The sequence below is a fragment of the Lepisosteus platostomus genome, chromosome 16 (genome assembly GCF_059453375.1).
Source record: "Lepisosteus platostomus isolate fLepPlt1 chromosome 16, fLepPlt1.hap1, whole genome shotgun sequence".
NCBI classification, from domain to species: domain Eukaryota; kingdom Metazoa; phylum Chordata; class Actinopteri; order Semionotiformes; family Lepisosteidae; genus Lepisosteus; species Lepisosteus platostomus.
In genome coordinates this window covers 10,566,036-10,582,083 of record NC_142626.1, presented here as the reverse complement: position 1 = coordinate 10,582,083, position 16,048 = coordinate 10,566,036, and the positions used below count along the sequence as shown (strand labels likewise).

Sequence of the window (16,048 nt, the reverse complement as noted above, 5' to 3'; positions counted from 1 at the left end):
TCGCGTGTCATATCGGGTCATATTGGGTAATTTGCATCATATTGTATGCAAATTAGATTATGTTAATAGTATCCGGAATCACCTTGTAAAACCACTAGGTGGAGCTAATAAAGCTTAACCTCTCATGTACAGCATTTGAGCTGTTGTCAGACAACACCTGGTTTTGAATCCCGATCACTGCTGAGGGATAATCTTAAGAAATTAAGTTGTATACTCTTTAGACTTTTAAATTTAAACTGTGTATTACAGCATGTTAATCATTATACATTAAAAAGTTGGTATATTTTATGAAAGCAAGATTGCTCAGTTGGACAAAAGTACACAACCAACCACCTTTTTCACAAATATTTTAATTTTGCAGAAATATTTTATACATCAAAGTCTTTACCGAAGATATTTCTAATAGTATTAATAATGAATGACCTTGGACAAGCTGTAAACTCAAAGTATTACCCTGGTCCACATTCTTTGTAACCGTCTTTGTAAACCAAAATACTGACAAAAAGTAACACCACAGCATTTTGTTGATCCGATCACACATTCGTTTCCAATCATACAAAGTAAGTCTTGCCTTTCACACGCTCATAAAATATATTAATTTAGGAACATAAGCATATAACTGTATGTAAACTGTACTGTATATTGCTGGTTTTGGTAGCTAAAGAAAAAATAGACACCAGTATTCCATTTCTCCCTAAGCATTTTAAGCATCAAAGTCTTACATGTGATTATTTCGGAAACGTTTTTCCGTGCTCCTTCTGACTATATTACTGCACATTTATATACTTTGTGAAAAGTGATCGTTTTAACTTTTTCTGCGAATACGCTCGTTATCGGAGTAGACAAGAGCATTCTTTTAGAATTGGATTAATAGGGAATATAATATGGATTTAATATGGATAAAACAATATAATTATATGTACTTTGTACTGTTGCACAAACAGTAGTATAAGACTTTCCATTGATATGTGTACTTCTGTGTCATTGTTTAGCATGTGTCTGTGGCATGATGGCTTAAGTGACTGACTTATAAGGCTAAGGTTGGGTGTTCGTATCTGGCTATCGTCAAGAGTTTTCTTTTAACAAATAAACATTTCTTTGAAAAACTAAAATAGCAAATATTATGGACACTACTGTATATTGACATTTTTTATATTTCTAAATATCACAACATGTTCAAAGCTAAGTCATTTATTTATAACAACGAATAATTTCAAACTGCTACTGATATTATTACTGACTAAATATGATCAAAACTATATTGAATTTGTTGGTCTTTCTAAATACCACAAAACATTCAAAGTTAAATGAGTTGAGCGATTACCATTTTCCATGAATTCTTGCGCTCGTTATCGCAGTAAAAGAAACTCATACTTTTCAGAATTTAATTATTTAAGCAATAAGGCATGAGAGGCCGTGCTATGTTGTGGATATAGTCACAGTTAAAAGGTGTTGTTAGGCCTGACACGATGCAGAGGGTCGGCAACCCTTTTAACTGTGACTATATCCACGATATATCAGAAGCCTCGAGTGCCTTATTGCTTTTATAAAACTGTCCCCAATTATGCGATTGCTGTATAGAATGAATTTTAATTTAAAACATTTATTTAACATGAAAATAAAGCTGTTTACCTTCCTCCGCTTGAGAATATAGTCCGTCATTGCTATGCAATGCAGAAACACAGCCACAAGTAACATTAACTAGCAAAGAGAGGACATTAGCTTGCCAATATGATAAAGGAATACATTTTTTTGTTTATTTCTTTAGCACATTTATTTCAACATTTCCATCGATCGTACAAGCACTGAAAAACTGTCCAATCCCTAGTTCGTCAGGCATTTTCTTTTACGCTGCGGGAGTGCTCCCACTGGTACTGGTCTCAGTGCCTTCTAGGATATAACGCCAGCGATTTGTTGTTAAAATTGGGTTTCCAATAATGCCGTAGCGAACTCTTGCTTTTATGTCCACTATAATCTCCCTTGCTTTTAACCGAGCATTTCATAATTTCTAAGAAAGAAAATTATTTAAACTATGCAACACTTATCATTCAACGAGAGCTCAAAATATCATAAGGATCCTCAAGAGCGCAACAAAGACAGCAGAAAAAGATTCTTGTATCAGATACACGAGAATCCAAGCTTTTTTATCTATGCTTTCTTACCTACGCTAAGAAGTAGTCTTTAAAATTTCTTTATCACACAGTAAAAAGTCAAATTTCCGGGGTGTGCGTGTATCAGAGAATATAGCTTCAAAAGTGTGTCAGCCAATCAGATTTCAGGACCGGAATTATCCGTTTTATAATAGGGAATATAATATGGAATCATGTATCGAAAGAAATTAATAATTATATCAATTTAAGGATCTAAATATCTAAATAAATGTATCTATATACAGATGCAGCCATTCAAAGTGTGCTGTACAGACACGTACTGCAGGTAATATGACACGGGGTACCGCGGTGCGTGATTGGTTGACCGACAGGGGCACTCGTGATCCGTTGGTCTGTCGTAGAAAGACTTACTGTAAACGTCTTTACTGTGCCCGTTGTAGATATTGAATTTTACCACTGAAGGGAAATCTTAGTAGCTGAGCATAAAAGGAATAAGAGCATACTGTAACGCGTGTGAAGGCCATAAACGATATTAATTTTGGAACGTAAACATACAGTATATAGCTGGTCTCGGTACTTTAAAGAAAAAAAATACACACCAGTATTCCATTTCTCCCTAAACATTGTAAGCTTCGAAGTCTTTAACTAACGTGATACCGGAGTCAACAAGCATACTTTTAGAATTTGATTAAAAGGGAATATAATATGGAATCGCGTATCTCAAGAATTTAATAATGGTATGATTATATCCGTGTTCTGCGGCAGGGCTGTGTAGGGCTGTTTCGCCTGCCTGTTCATGCGAGCTGTCTTGTAGCCTACTGGTCTAGGTGCGTGACTACCAACTGGCAGGTTGTGTGTTTGAATCCAGCTGGTGCTGGACCTTAAGGTTTTATTTATTTATTTTTTAATCGCGTAACATAAACATATTACCGTATGCAAACTGTACTGTATACAATATGTATATGTATATTTAATGTCTTAACTGTGCCCATTTAAGTATTGAATATTCATATCTAAGTTTACCACTGAAGGGAAATCTTAACATAAACATACAGTATATGGCTGGTCTCGGTACTTTAAAGAAAAAAATACACACCAGTATTCCATTTCTCCCTAAACATTGTAAGCTTCGAATGAAACCACTAAATAAAGACATAAATATAGAAATCTTAAGATTTGTTTTATTTAATGTTGGTAGCAGGATGAACTGTCAGAGTGTATATTTTGTCGCAAAGTTGCTGCAAGATGTTAACAGTGAAAAAGGTATTTAGAAATGAGTTATTTCAAGATGAAAAAGAAAACATACACGAAACATGGTTTCATTACGACCAGAATCGGTCTTGAGATATTTTTAACTTGATTTACAGTATTTGAGAGGTATGTCTTAACACCGATACTACAGTGCTTAAGTACTGCTCACGTATATGTTTCTAGGTTTATATTATGCATTTCATACGGTCAAATTACTTTTGAGCAACTAATAAGAAGCGCGAAACGGTATGCGTTTTAGTTTCGTTTTGTGCTGGAACCCGTGGATTGATTAGACATATCAAGTACATACAAGTCATTTTTTAAATATTGTAGTTCGTCTTGAAAAAATGTTACGAGTACATCATCTATCAACAATTACACAGGTTCTGTTTCCATATTGCGGATTTTGGTTAGGTATTATCAAATCCAGTGGCGCTGTGTTTTAGTTTACTGAGTCCCATGTCACATGGTCTGTGATTGAAACCTGTAAAACCGGTTTAATTCGTCACAGCCAGCACTCTTCAGGTGTGAGGGTCTTCTGCTCAGAATGAAACGCTAAAATGTTTGTGTATATTCTAATGGTAGTGGGGGCAGGGTGTGTGGGAACAGGTTTGGTTGAAATTGCATTGGAGATCTATGTTCTTCACACCTGAAACATTTTCTCTGAAAGCATTTTCTTCGCAGTTTAACCGATCTTGTTACAGCATGTTACAGTTTACTATTATTAACCATATTAATTTTAAGTGCTTAATGTAAAATCTTGTAAAAATATATTTTCATTGTTCAAATATACATTAAGTCTGACTATCATATAATAAGTTAAATACAAAACTAAAGAAAAAATAGGGTTAAATATAATTCAAAATATTTTGCTAACAATGTTAACTGTTTATGAATAATAAAATGTATTAACTAAAGAGTAGGATGGCACAGTTGTTAGTATGTTTTTTGTTTTGTTTCTTTTTCATAAATACAACAGTAGTACCTGATGTCTCAGTGGCTTTCAAAATTAAATTATGCATGCAAACCTGTGAACTAGAAAGATAACTAAGATATCCATCCATTATATTCCATAATAACCATGAAATATATGGCGCTGAAATACAGTATGTGTGACGCATAAAAGACACCAAGGGATTGGGTGAGCTCCCATCACAAAAAAAACTGCGAACCTGCACTACAGCGACCATAGTACAGTATGGAGACCAAGGCGTTTTACGGGAAGAGACAGGGTGCTTCTGCCGCCCCAGCTTCCAAAGAGCGAAGGGTAAGCAAATACAGCAGACTTCATCTGAAATACGCGATTACAGCGCATATTACAAGGTATTATTGCCGTTTTGAATTTTAAATTCAATGATAATTATTTCTTCGTAGCCTGTTCTTCAAGAAAACACCGCACGGGCGAAACGATCTACCACCAGGACAGTAAAAAAGAAAGCGGTAAGACGGAAAAAAAGAAAAGTTTATTTTGACTTCTGTTCCGCGACTGATGAATACTACTGTGTGACTTTATTTCTTACATGAATTATGTTATTTTGCCACAGGCCGTGGGTCTCTGCTCTCGGCCACTGGCTAGGGTGCCAACCTGTAGAAGCAGCACCTGTATGGAGACATTTCGGCAGCAGCGGGAGCATTACGATGCATTACTGGGGAGGATTGGGAGGCTAGAGTTCCAGCAGTCAAACAGTTTAGCAGCTGTCTCCCGAAAAGTGCCTCTCCCCGCCGCGCAGGCTGCAATGCCTGGCGGAAGCTCTGCCCCCTGCAGAGCACACACCGCCTCAGGACACTCCATCCCGGCCTCTCAGTTCACCACCGCGCAGGAATCTGTTGATGCAGTCCCCGCCGGCTATCTCCCCCCAGGAAGCACAGCGGAATTCACAGATGCCAGTGGGACGAATAATTCTCCCAGATGTCCAACTGCTACCCATCACCCAGGAGATGGAGGGGGGGTTGTACTTGCAGTGCATCGGCATAGACGGGAAAGCAAGAGCCGACCGCTACGCCGCCCTCGTGTTTCGAAATCTTGTGACTTTTGAAATTTACTGGGGGTGGACCACGTCTGTAAATTTCGATGGGTCCAGAGGCAAAAGTGCCTTGCCTTTCAATCTCCGGGAAACCATTAGTACGATGGTGAATCGGAGATTCTCAACCCTTGCTGAGTACGACTGGAAAAGAATTCGTGATCGGATCAACGAAATGCTTCGTAGGAGGAGGCGGTCTTTTCCTCTTGTCTAACAGTCTGTCCACAAACAAAACATTCCTGTTAGACAAGAGGAATTGAAAAAAAACAATTTTGTCAATGAAAACCGGTGTGTGTGTCTCTCCCTGCTGGATGTCCCTCTCACAAACTGCTGAATGAATAAAATAATTTTATTGAAAACGAGTTTGCGATTGTCTGGTCTTTAAATTCTTGAGATACGTGATTCCATATTATATTCCCTTTTAATCAAATTCTAAAAGTATGCTTGTTGACTCCGGTATCACGTTAGTTAAAGACTTCGAAGCTTACAATGTTTAGGGAGAAATGGAATACTGGTGTGTATTTTTTTCTTTAAAGTACCAAGACCAGCCATATACTGTATGTTTACGTTCCAAAATTATTATCGTTTATGGCCTTCACACGCGTTACAGTATGCTCCTATTCTTTTTATGCTCAGCTACTAAGATTTCCCTTCAGTGGTAAAATTCAATATCTACAACGGGCACAGTAAAGACGTTTACAGTAAGTCTTTCTACGACAGACCAACGGACCACGAGTGCCCCTGTCGGTCAACCAATCACGCACCGCGGTATCGCGTGTCATCTTACCTGCGGTACGTGTCTGTACCGCTCACTTTGAATGGCTGCATCTGTATTCATTTTCAAGTTTTGGCTTCTTGTTCGCTTACATCGACTAGTGAGCAGGAAGCCCAGTTTTATGTCACAATCCTCGCAAACTCTTGCTCTCGCCAGGGCTGAGACCAGCAGATTCTCGTCTTCCTTCACCAACATGGCAACCATGCAGTACTTTCACTTAGTTCATGATTTTGAACTGAAATTTGCAGAATTTTGCAATACTACTTTGATACCAAGAGTTAAAACCCTGTCTGAGAGCTTGGGACCTCTGAGTGAGGTGTGGATCAATATTGCAGGTGGGGTCATGATTTTGATTAGGAGCAAGTGGGAATTAAATAGAAAGAAAAGTTCCACTCAGTGCTCTATATTCAGACACATCTTTCTACAGTCTTCTTCATCCCACTTTGTCTCACCTTCTCCGTAATAAAACTGTGATGAGAAATATAAGATGCCTGATCTTGTAAGAAAAGATTCCCCTCTCATTTCCTTGTCTCGCAGGTTAAAACCTGCTCCTCACTCTCTTGTTCCTCTTTAACTTTGTCCCTTTCTTTCTCTTGTCTGTTCTCCATCTGTCTCAATCACTCTCTTCACAGCAGTAATGGCAGCTAGACCCTTTTCTTTAGTGCTGCTCAGTCAGTATAGAAGTGGCTATTCAACAGTAATACCAGAGTGGAGTAAGGAACACTCTGCTTCAACAGTGTGGACAGTGTTGCACACACCTTTTCCCAAAAATCTCAAACTCTAAAATATCAGTGCTTTCCCAGACTACAGGAGAGAGTGTGCCTGTGGCTCCCTGGGACCACAGTATGCACTTTGGGGAATCAGTAATAAGCATTGAAACTGACTCCGAGACAATAGATGTGTCCTAGGAATAAAGTTAAAAAGGATCAGCTGGTGATTGGGATTTCTCAAAGCAAAATTCAGATCACTCCAAATAGTGTCCAATGAGAAGTGTATCCATGAGAGACACATCAATTTCCAGCTGTTATAGATCCTTAAGGATTTATATCAGGATCCAAGTAACACAGAGTAACATTAGGACACTATTCACTAAGCTGTGTCCCCTGCATCTATTATCTTACATAAGGGGTGACCCAGATATCCATGTCCCAGGTAACCCCATAAAAACACACAGCAGAGGGAAGTAACAAAGAATGAAAAATTTTGTATATTATCCCTAACAATGGCAGATGCAAATGTTATTTCCCTTATTCAACAATTGAAGAAAAAGAAACGGGCATCCATCAGATAAAATACAAGTTTTGATGCAAAACTGGACAGTGTGAGCCCCATGTAGTCTGATTTTAATATGTCTTTCCACTAGGCACCACACTGTAATTGGGTACAAAACAATGGGGTTTAATTGTCATTCTTTAAAAGTCAATTTTCTAAAGTTGTAGCTCATGAAAATACCCAGATTTTTTCCAGTGCTACTCCAGTGTCTTCTACTGAAACTGGGGGAACAAAGACAGCACATTCTGCATGAGGTTTTATAAAACCAGGTCCAAAGGTCTCAAATCCTCTCCATAATCTAAAATTATACAAATACTTACGTCCAGTTATAGACACACAGACACACAGGGAGCTCAGTTATAAATTTCTTAAAGATCAGAGTTTGCAATCCAAATTCTTTTCTTTGTAGTGCACAGTTTCTTCCAAAATGTGGACTTTTTGAGAGGTTTGAGGTGCCTGAAGTGTATGAACAATAAGTAGGCATAACACACACCCTCATTTCATACACCACAGCTGTCACACAGATCTCTCACTCTTTCTATAAACTTCGTAGCCTTGATATGTATTTCCATCAGTACAACTAGTGACATTACTGACCTGACAAGGTCTTAGCCTTTCTTAGCCTTTCAAAATAAAAATAAAATTAATATAAAATTCTGGAAATGTCCATTATTATTATCAGTGAGCTACTGGCAGTGACACTGACAAGGCAGACCTGTGTTGTGTATACACAGAGTGGCATCAGAGTGAGGAGCCAGGGAGGTTGTGTATTTGTTTTTTATAACGGGAAAGTGTGTTGAGTCTCAGCACAAGTGGGATGTGATGAAGAGAGACTCTGGGTTGTTAGTGTGAGAGGTCTGAGTGCGGGAGTGAGTCTCTAGAGACAGTGTGTGTGTGTGTGTGCGTGTGTGTGTGCGTGTGTGTGTGTGACTCAGCCTGGTGGTGTCAAGTGAGGATGTCAGAAGCTGGAGGAGGACCTGGAAGTCGGAGTGCTGACTGGTCGTGAGGGGACCAGTGAGTGTCATGTGGGAGCAGGAGGCTCCAGATCAGGGAAAGGAGGGTGTGTGAGAGATCAGGCTCGTTGAGTCCAGGAATCTGCGACAGAAGGGCTTGGCTCAGTGAGGGACCTACATTATGATCTCGGAGGTGATCAGACAGAAAGGCCAGTGGAGTCAGTGAGCTGGAGACTCAGGGCCTGAGAGTCTGCAACCAGGGGACCCAGAGGTCTCTGAGGATGTGTGCCCCATGCTCTGGTGCCATGATGAGGGGGAGAGTACATCACCACTCTCAAAGGAAAAGTTCCCCAGCAGGCTATGAGGGGTGTGTCTGGAGTGGTGGACATGCCTGTTCATGGGGGTCACTACCACTGTGATAGCACGGTATCATGAAGAAACGTTGTTAGTTTTCTAACTAACCTGGTATCTATTTCAGTGGTTGTTATGGTCCTCAGTTGGAGAGTTATTTTTTCCCTAATTGTTTTCTCCTTTTTCTCTGGGTGCTGCCAATTAATATATTACGCAAATGAGGAAGAAGCATTTAAAAGGGGAAAATTAGACTTCAAAAGGGGGAATACTGAGAGATCGGAGAATGTGAATGAGGTTAGTTGAGTGGTGTGTTTTAGGGATGGGAGAAAGACATGTTGTGTACTTTTCTTTTCTGCTTTGGGTTTTTTTGGGCTGTTAGTTTGTCGGGAGGGGGGGGGGGGTCTTTTCTTTGTCTTTCCCCTCCCAATTGGAATACAAATGTGCTCCTCTGCCTCCCTAATAAAGTTGATTTGTTTTCTCAAACATAATTGACTCTCACACATTATAATAGTAATTTTAGCAGAACTAATGTACAGTACTCTATTGACAATGGAGTCCAACTGTATTAATATTAATGGTATTCAAGTGAAATGTACAGATGGATCCCAAGTCTAAAGATTTCCCCTGTGGCAGACAAAGTCTGAGGCAGAATTCTGGTTCATACAGACTCGCTCTCTCTTGACCTGCTGTTTTGTTCTGAAGTTCAGTTTCCTGACTCGTACAAAGTGGATGCAGTCACATGGTCGATTCCTCTGCCAGATTTTGATTGAGATTGTTTATTGCTTCACATTTTCATTATGTGTTGTTATAGTTATAACCTTGCTTGTTTTTGTTAAAATTGTTTATTTTCTTCAAAAGACAATGTTGTTTTCCTCAACACATCTACAAATAACAATCAAAATCTCCAGTTCTCTTTCTCCAGTGTTGTTAATTTACATTTTGTATTAATTCAACCATGTGAAGAATAACAACCAAAGCTATAACTTTAACAAAACGCCATAAAATGTAAAGCAATTTCTATTATAGTTAAAAGTCAAAGTCTCTCTCATTCTATTTCCCTATTCCAACCATTGTAGCTTCATGTGTCTCCCTGTTTCCCACTGTCTTCCTTCCTGACAGTTTTTTCTAATCTTTCTTCTTCTTTCTGGAGCCCAAAATTTGATGCAGCTGTTATCTTCATCATCCCCATCCACAGACACTCTGAGATGGATAATGCCATGATATTTTATATTACTGCTGAACTGAGTGTTGTAGTGAAGACTTGGAAAGAAGGATGTGGATGAGCTGTGCAGATGTTCAGCTGTGCTCCTGTCTTTTTGCCTGCAGTATGAGGCTCTGTGAACTAACAGAGAGATGTTGTGAAGATCTGGCCTCTGCTCTTCAGTCTCAACACTCCAGTCTGACAGAGCTGGATCTGAGTGTTAATAACCTGGGGGATTCAGGAGTGAAACTGCTGTCTGCAGCTCAGAGGGATCCCAACTGTAAATTAACAACACTGAAGTAAGTGAACACTGGTGATTTATTTTTATTGTTTTATTTAGATATGTTAAGACTCACAGCATTCCATTTTTCACATGCATCAAAATGTAACACCTAGAAAATACAAAACAAAAAAGAAGGGTGACATATAAAAGTATTTTTTGTCTAATTTTATACAAGTTCTTGTCTTTGGGCTCTTTGTAAACATGATTACTGAGAGGCTCAAAACACAACCTTTCCCATTTTTTAAAATATATACTGTATATGTTGTAGATTTTTAATTCTGTAGGTAATTTTCTTCTTGAAAGTGATTCTAGATTTGAACACTAGGTCTGTCCAGCTTTAACCAGTTTCTAGTGATTCTCTCCAGGAAGGTGAATTAGTGGATTTATGCAGATTTGAATGTTTTTAGATTCTTCAGTTGCTATGGGAGTGCCAGCCTCCCTTTCCATTTGAATCTTACCCTTATCACTTATATTACTCCCTTTTTTATAATATTTTATATACATCTGAAAGGAAGTAGCTATGGAAGTGAGTTAGATTTGCAATATTTATCAATTTGTTTATCTCAAGGTTCTTCCGGATGCTATTATCATATTTTAATTTGCATGCAGTATGATGTGCCACGCCCACCATGTTTTGACGCAGTGTACTCCATGCATTTTGAATGGCTGGATCTGTATATTAAATACAGGGGATAACATGTACCATAACAATCTCCAATTTATATCACAAAACAGATGAAGTGTCAATGTATGGGTAGTGCCATATTGCCATCATTGTCTGTGATTCAGAATGAGGCATGCCTTAGACCAAGTGAATTTTGCTACCATGTTAATTTTAAATATTTTCATTTAACCGACACATACAAGACAACATGTTTTAGATTCTTTTAAGTATTGCAAAAAAGAAACCTGCCAACCAACTTAAACACACTCATATTTATTTTCATTTCATTTCTTGTTCACTTGCAGCGACTAGTGAGCAGAAAGGGCGGGGTTTATGGCACAATTTGCCCAAAATCTTGCTCTCGCCCTTGGTGAGACCAGCTGATTCTCATCTGCCTTTGACAACATGGCAACCATGCAGTACTTCCACAGAGTTCATGATTGTGTACTTAATTTGAAATTAGAAATTTTGAGATACTATCAGTTTATTTTGAATCGGATATTTAAAACCCAGTCTAAGAATTTGGGACTGCAGTTCCCCTTTTAGATGGTGTGGATCAATAATGCAGGTGGGATCATGATTTTGATTGGGAGCAAGTGGGATTTAGTTCCACACAGGGCTACACACTCAGACACATCTTTCTAAAGTCCTCCTCATCTCAGTGTGTCTCACCTTGTCCAGTAATAAAACTGTGATGAGAAATATAAGATACTTGATCTTGTAAGAAAAGCTTCCCCTCTCATTTCCTTGTCTGACATGTTTAATCCTGCTCCTCACTCTCTTGCTCATCTTTTACTTTGTCCCTTTCTTTCTCTTGTCTGTTGTCCATCTGGCTCAATCATTCTCTTCACAACAGTATCTGCCAAACATAACAACAAACACACATAGTCTTCCAGGTGTTTGTCTAGATAGAAAGGCCAGTGGAGTCAGTGAGCTGGAGACTCAGGGCCTGAGAGTTTGTGAGACAGGGACCCAGAGGTCTCTGAAGATGTGTGCCCCATGCTCTGGTGCCATGATGAGGGAGTGAGCACATCACCATTCTTGAAGGAGAGTGGTTGCAAAAAATGTGAAAACGTTTTCCAGCAGGCTGTAAGGGGTGTGTCTAGAGTGGTGGACACGCCTGTTTGTTGGGGTCACAACCACTGTGACGTCACAGTATCATGGAGAAATGTGGTTAGTTTTCTAACTAAACTGGAATCTATATCAATGGTTGTTATGGTCCTCAGTTGGAGAGTTATTATTTTTTCCCTAATTGTTTTCTCCTTTTTCTCTGGGTGCTGCCAATTAAGATACTGTATTAAGCAAATGAGGCACAAGCATTCAAAAGCGGTAATACTGAGAGACTTTGTTCTGGTATGGCCTCATTGTTAGGCACGACCACCTTTCCGGTTCTAGCCTGTCTAGTTGTTTTTTTAGTCAATTAGTTTGTCGGGGGGAGGTCTTTTCTTTGTCTTTCCCCTCCCAATTGGAATACAAATGTGCACCTCTGCCTCCCTGTGTTTTTTGGTATAATACAGTTTATTTGTTTTCTCAAACATAATTGCTTCTCTCTCACACATTATAATAGTAATTTTAACGGAACTAATGTACAGTACTGTATTGACAATGGAGTCCAACTGTATTAATATTAATGGTATTCAAGTGAAATGTACAGATGGATCCCAAGTCTAAAGATTTCCCCTGTGGCAGACAAAGTCTGAGGCAGAATTCTGGTTCATACAGACTTGCTCTCTCTTGACCTGCTGTTTTGTTCTGAAGTTCAGTTTCATGACTCATACAAAGTGGATGCAGTCTCACGGTCGATTCCTCTGCCAAATTATGATTGAGATTGTTTATTGCTTCACATTTTGATTATGTGTTGTTATAGTTATAACCTTGCTTGTTTTTGTTTAAATTGTTTATTTTCTTCAAAAGAGAATGTTGTTTTCCTCAACACATCTACAAATAACAATCAAAATCTCCAGTTCTCTTTCTCTAGTGTTGTTAATTTACATTTTGTATGAATTCAACCATGTGAGGAATAACAACCAAAGCTATAACTTTAACAAAACGCCATAAAATGTGAAGCAATTTCTATTATGGTTAAAAGTCAAAGTCTCTCTCATTCTATTTCCCTATTCCAATCATTGTAGCTCCATGTGTCTCCCTGTTTCCCACTGTCTCCCTTCCTGACAGTTTTTTCTAATCTTTCTTCTTCTTTCTGGAGCCCACAATTTGATGCAGCAGTTATCTTCATCATCCTCATCCATGGACACTCTGAGATGGATAATGCCATGATGTTTTATATTACTGCTGAGCTGAGTGTTGTAGTGAAGACTTGGAAAGAAGGATGTGGATGAGCTGTGCAGATGTTCAGCTGTGCTCCTGTCTTTTTGTCTGCAGGATGAGGGAATGTAAACTAACAGAGAGATGTTGTGAAGATCTGGCCTCTGCTCTTCAGTCTCAACACTCCAGTCTGACAGAGCTGGATCTGAGTGTCAATAACCTGGGGGATTCAGGAGTGAAACTGCTGTCTGCAGCTCTGAGGAATCCCAACTGTAAATTAACAACTCTGAAGTAAGTGAACACTGGTGATTTTTTTATTGTTTTATTTAGATATGTTAAGACTCACAACATTCTGTTTTTCACATGCATCAAAACGTAACCTAGAAAATACAAAACAAAAAAGTAGGGTGACATATAGAAAACAGTTTTTTGTTTCATTTTATACAAGTTCTTGTCTGTGGATTCTTTGTAAACATATGATTACTTAGAGTCTCAAAACACATTTTGTTTAAATATATACTGTATATGTAGATGATTTTTAATTCTATAGGTAATTTTGTTCTTGATTTGAACACTACTAGGTCTGTCCAGCTTTAACCAGTTTCTAGTGATTCTCTCCAGGAAGGTGAATTAGTGGATTTATGCAGATTTGAGATTCCTCAGTTGCTATGGGAGTGCCAGCCTTTCTTTCCATTTGAATCTTACCCTTATCTCTTATATTCCTCCTTTTTTCTAATAAATTGGAAGTAGCTATGGAAGTGAGTAAGTTTTGCAATATTTGTTTATCTCTAATCTTTGAATCTCTTTTGAATCTGGGGTGCTGTCTGTATGGAGTTTGTACAGTATTTTCTCTCCACGTTTGTGTGGTGCTCCAGTTTCCTACCACAGTCTACAGACATTCTGGTAGATTAATAAGCTTCTGGGAAATCTGGCCCTTGTGTGAGTGTTTTACCCTGTGATGGACTGACATCCTGTCCAGGTTTCATTCCTGCCTTGTGCCCAGTGATTCCTGGAATAGGCTCTGGGTTACTGTGACCCTGTATTGGATAATTGTTTATTTACGGTGATGTTGATGGGGTTCAAATGCTATGCTGCCTTCTTTGTATATTAACAGAGAGTATAAACCATTCCAGATTTATGTGGTTTAAAGTCAGGGTTCTGTTCTGTATGTCTTAAACCCTCAAAATGACTATTCCCTTCATTAGTTTTTTTCACATTACAAATTATTTTATATGTGTTTAATTTATTAACATTGTAGCAATATCTTATTTTCATAATACCTTGAGTTAAATTAGCTATAAAAGGTAATGTTTTAGGTTAGATGGATACTTCTTCATCATTTTGCTGAGGAGCTGCCGTTCATCCAAGCTGTTAAAGCTTTAAGTTAAACACAGCATTAACATTTTAAACAACTAAGATTACATTGCTTAAATTCCAGTGCTTTCAGTGACTTCACATCTATGCATTGTAGAAGTACTAGAAAGATTTATCATATATCACATCCGTTTTTCTACCATAGCTGGGGCACTGTCAGTCGTCACAGAAAATATTTCATTTGTGTAATTTCCTCTTTCCTCAAAATGATTAATGATTAATAAGCATCTAAGCTACGGTACATCTTCCCCTGTAGTAGTTCCATACATGGGTTTTGGGCAGCACAGCTCTTCTCAAATTCCACGTCAGTCACAGTATCTCACAAGAATGGATAATGGCGGTACATTGTTTATATACACACACTCATGATGTACAACACAAAATACTTTTACACCTTTTAAATGCCAAGGTTTGTTGTTTGTTAACATTTTCAGCCATTCCACTTACAGAGACAGCCATTCAAAATGCACGGTACAATCCCGTACCCTGCAAAATTATCTACAGTTCACCGTGTTATACCGCAGTACATGATTGACTGGCCGAAATGACCAACAGGTGGCACTTTGTGGTGCATTTGTTGTTAGTGAAACAATTGCTTCATTTAATCTCTTTACTGTGCATGTTTAAATCTGCTTAATATTGAATATTAATATGGAATTTTACAACTAAAGGGAAATTTTAGTAGCTGAGCATAAAAAGAAGAGGAACATAACGCATCTGAAGGTCATAAATGATATTAATTTAGGAACATAAACATATTATGTAAATTGTATATGGCTGTTCTTGGTAGTTTAAATACAAAAATACACACCAGTATTCCATTTCTCCCTAAACATTTTAAGCATCAAAGTCTTTCATTCGGTTACATACTGTGGTTATTTTGGAAAAGTTTTTACTTGCTCCTTCTGACTATATTAAGTTGATATACGTGATAAAGAGTTATAATGTTTTAACCTTTTCTATGAATGTTTGTGCTCGTTATCGCAGTAAAAAAGCACATACTTTTTAGAATTTGATTAATAGGAATATAATATGGAATCGCGTATCTAAAAAGTTAATAACAATATAATTATATTCATATAGCTTAAATTATCACAGTAGTACACTTTCTTTGTAAACATCTGCATCAATTTGACTCGTTCACCCCCGATTACTGGGAATCTTTTTGCCTGCCCTGTTCAGTTATAGCTTAAGGTGCCACGTGGTGCATTGGTGAAATGGATTAGGTATTTCACTTACATGTTGGAAATCAGGGGTTCACACCCAGCTCTCCCCATGAGTTTTCTTTTAACAAATAAACATTAATATGAAAAACTAAAATAGTAAATATTATCGACACTATTGAATTTGTTGATATCTCTACGTATCACAACATGTTCAAAGTTAAGTGAGTTAAGTGATTAACCTTTTCTATGAATACTTGCGCTCGTTATCGCAGTAAAAAACCTCATACTTTTTAGAATCCGCTAAATAGGAAATATAATATGGAATCGCTTATCTAAAGAAATTAATAACGATATTAATTTA

General features: G+C 38.0%; 1 protein-coding gene across 1 annotated transcript in view; it reads left to right on the top strand.

Moving 5' to 3' along the window:
- The window catches only part of LOC148646869 (NLR family CARD domain-containing protein 3-like), an 823,351-nt gene that overhangs the window by 801,015 nt on the left and 6,288 nt on the right, over positions 1-16,048 (top strand). Inside the window, exons 27-28 of the mRNA XM_088608927.1 lie at positions 10,061-10,234; positions 13,265-13,438. Of these exons, the coding sequence (XP_088465053.1) occupies positions 10,061-10,234; positions 13,265-13,438 (348 nt within the window). The remainder of the gene's footprint in view (positions 1-10,060; positions 10,235-13,264; positions 13,439-16,048) is intronic.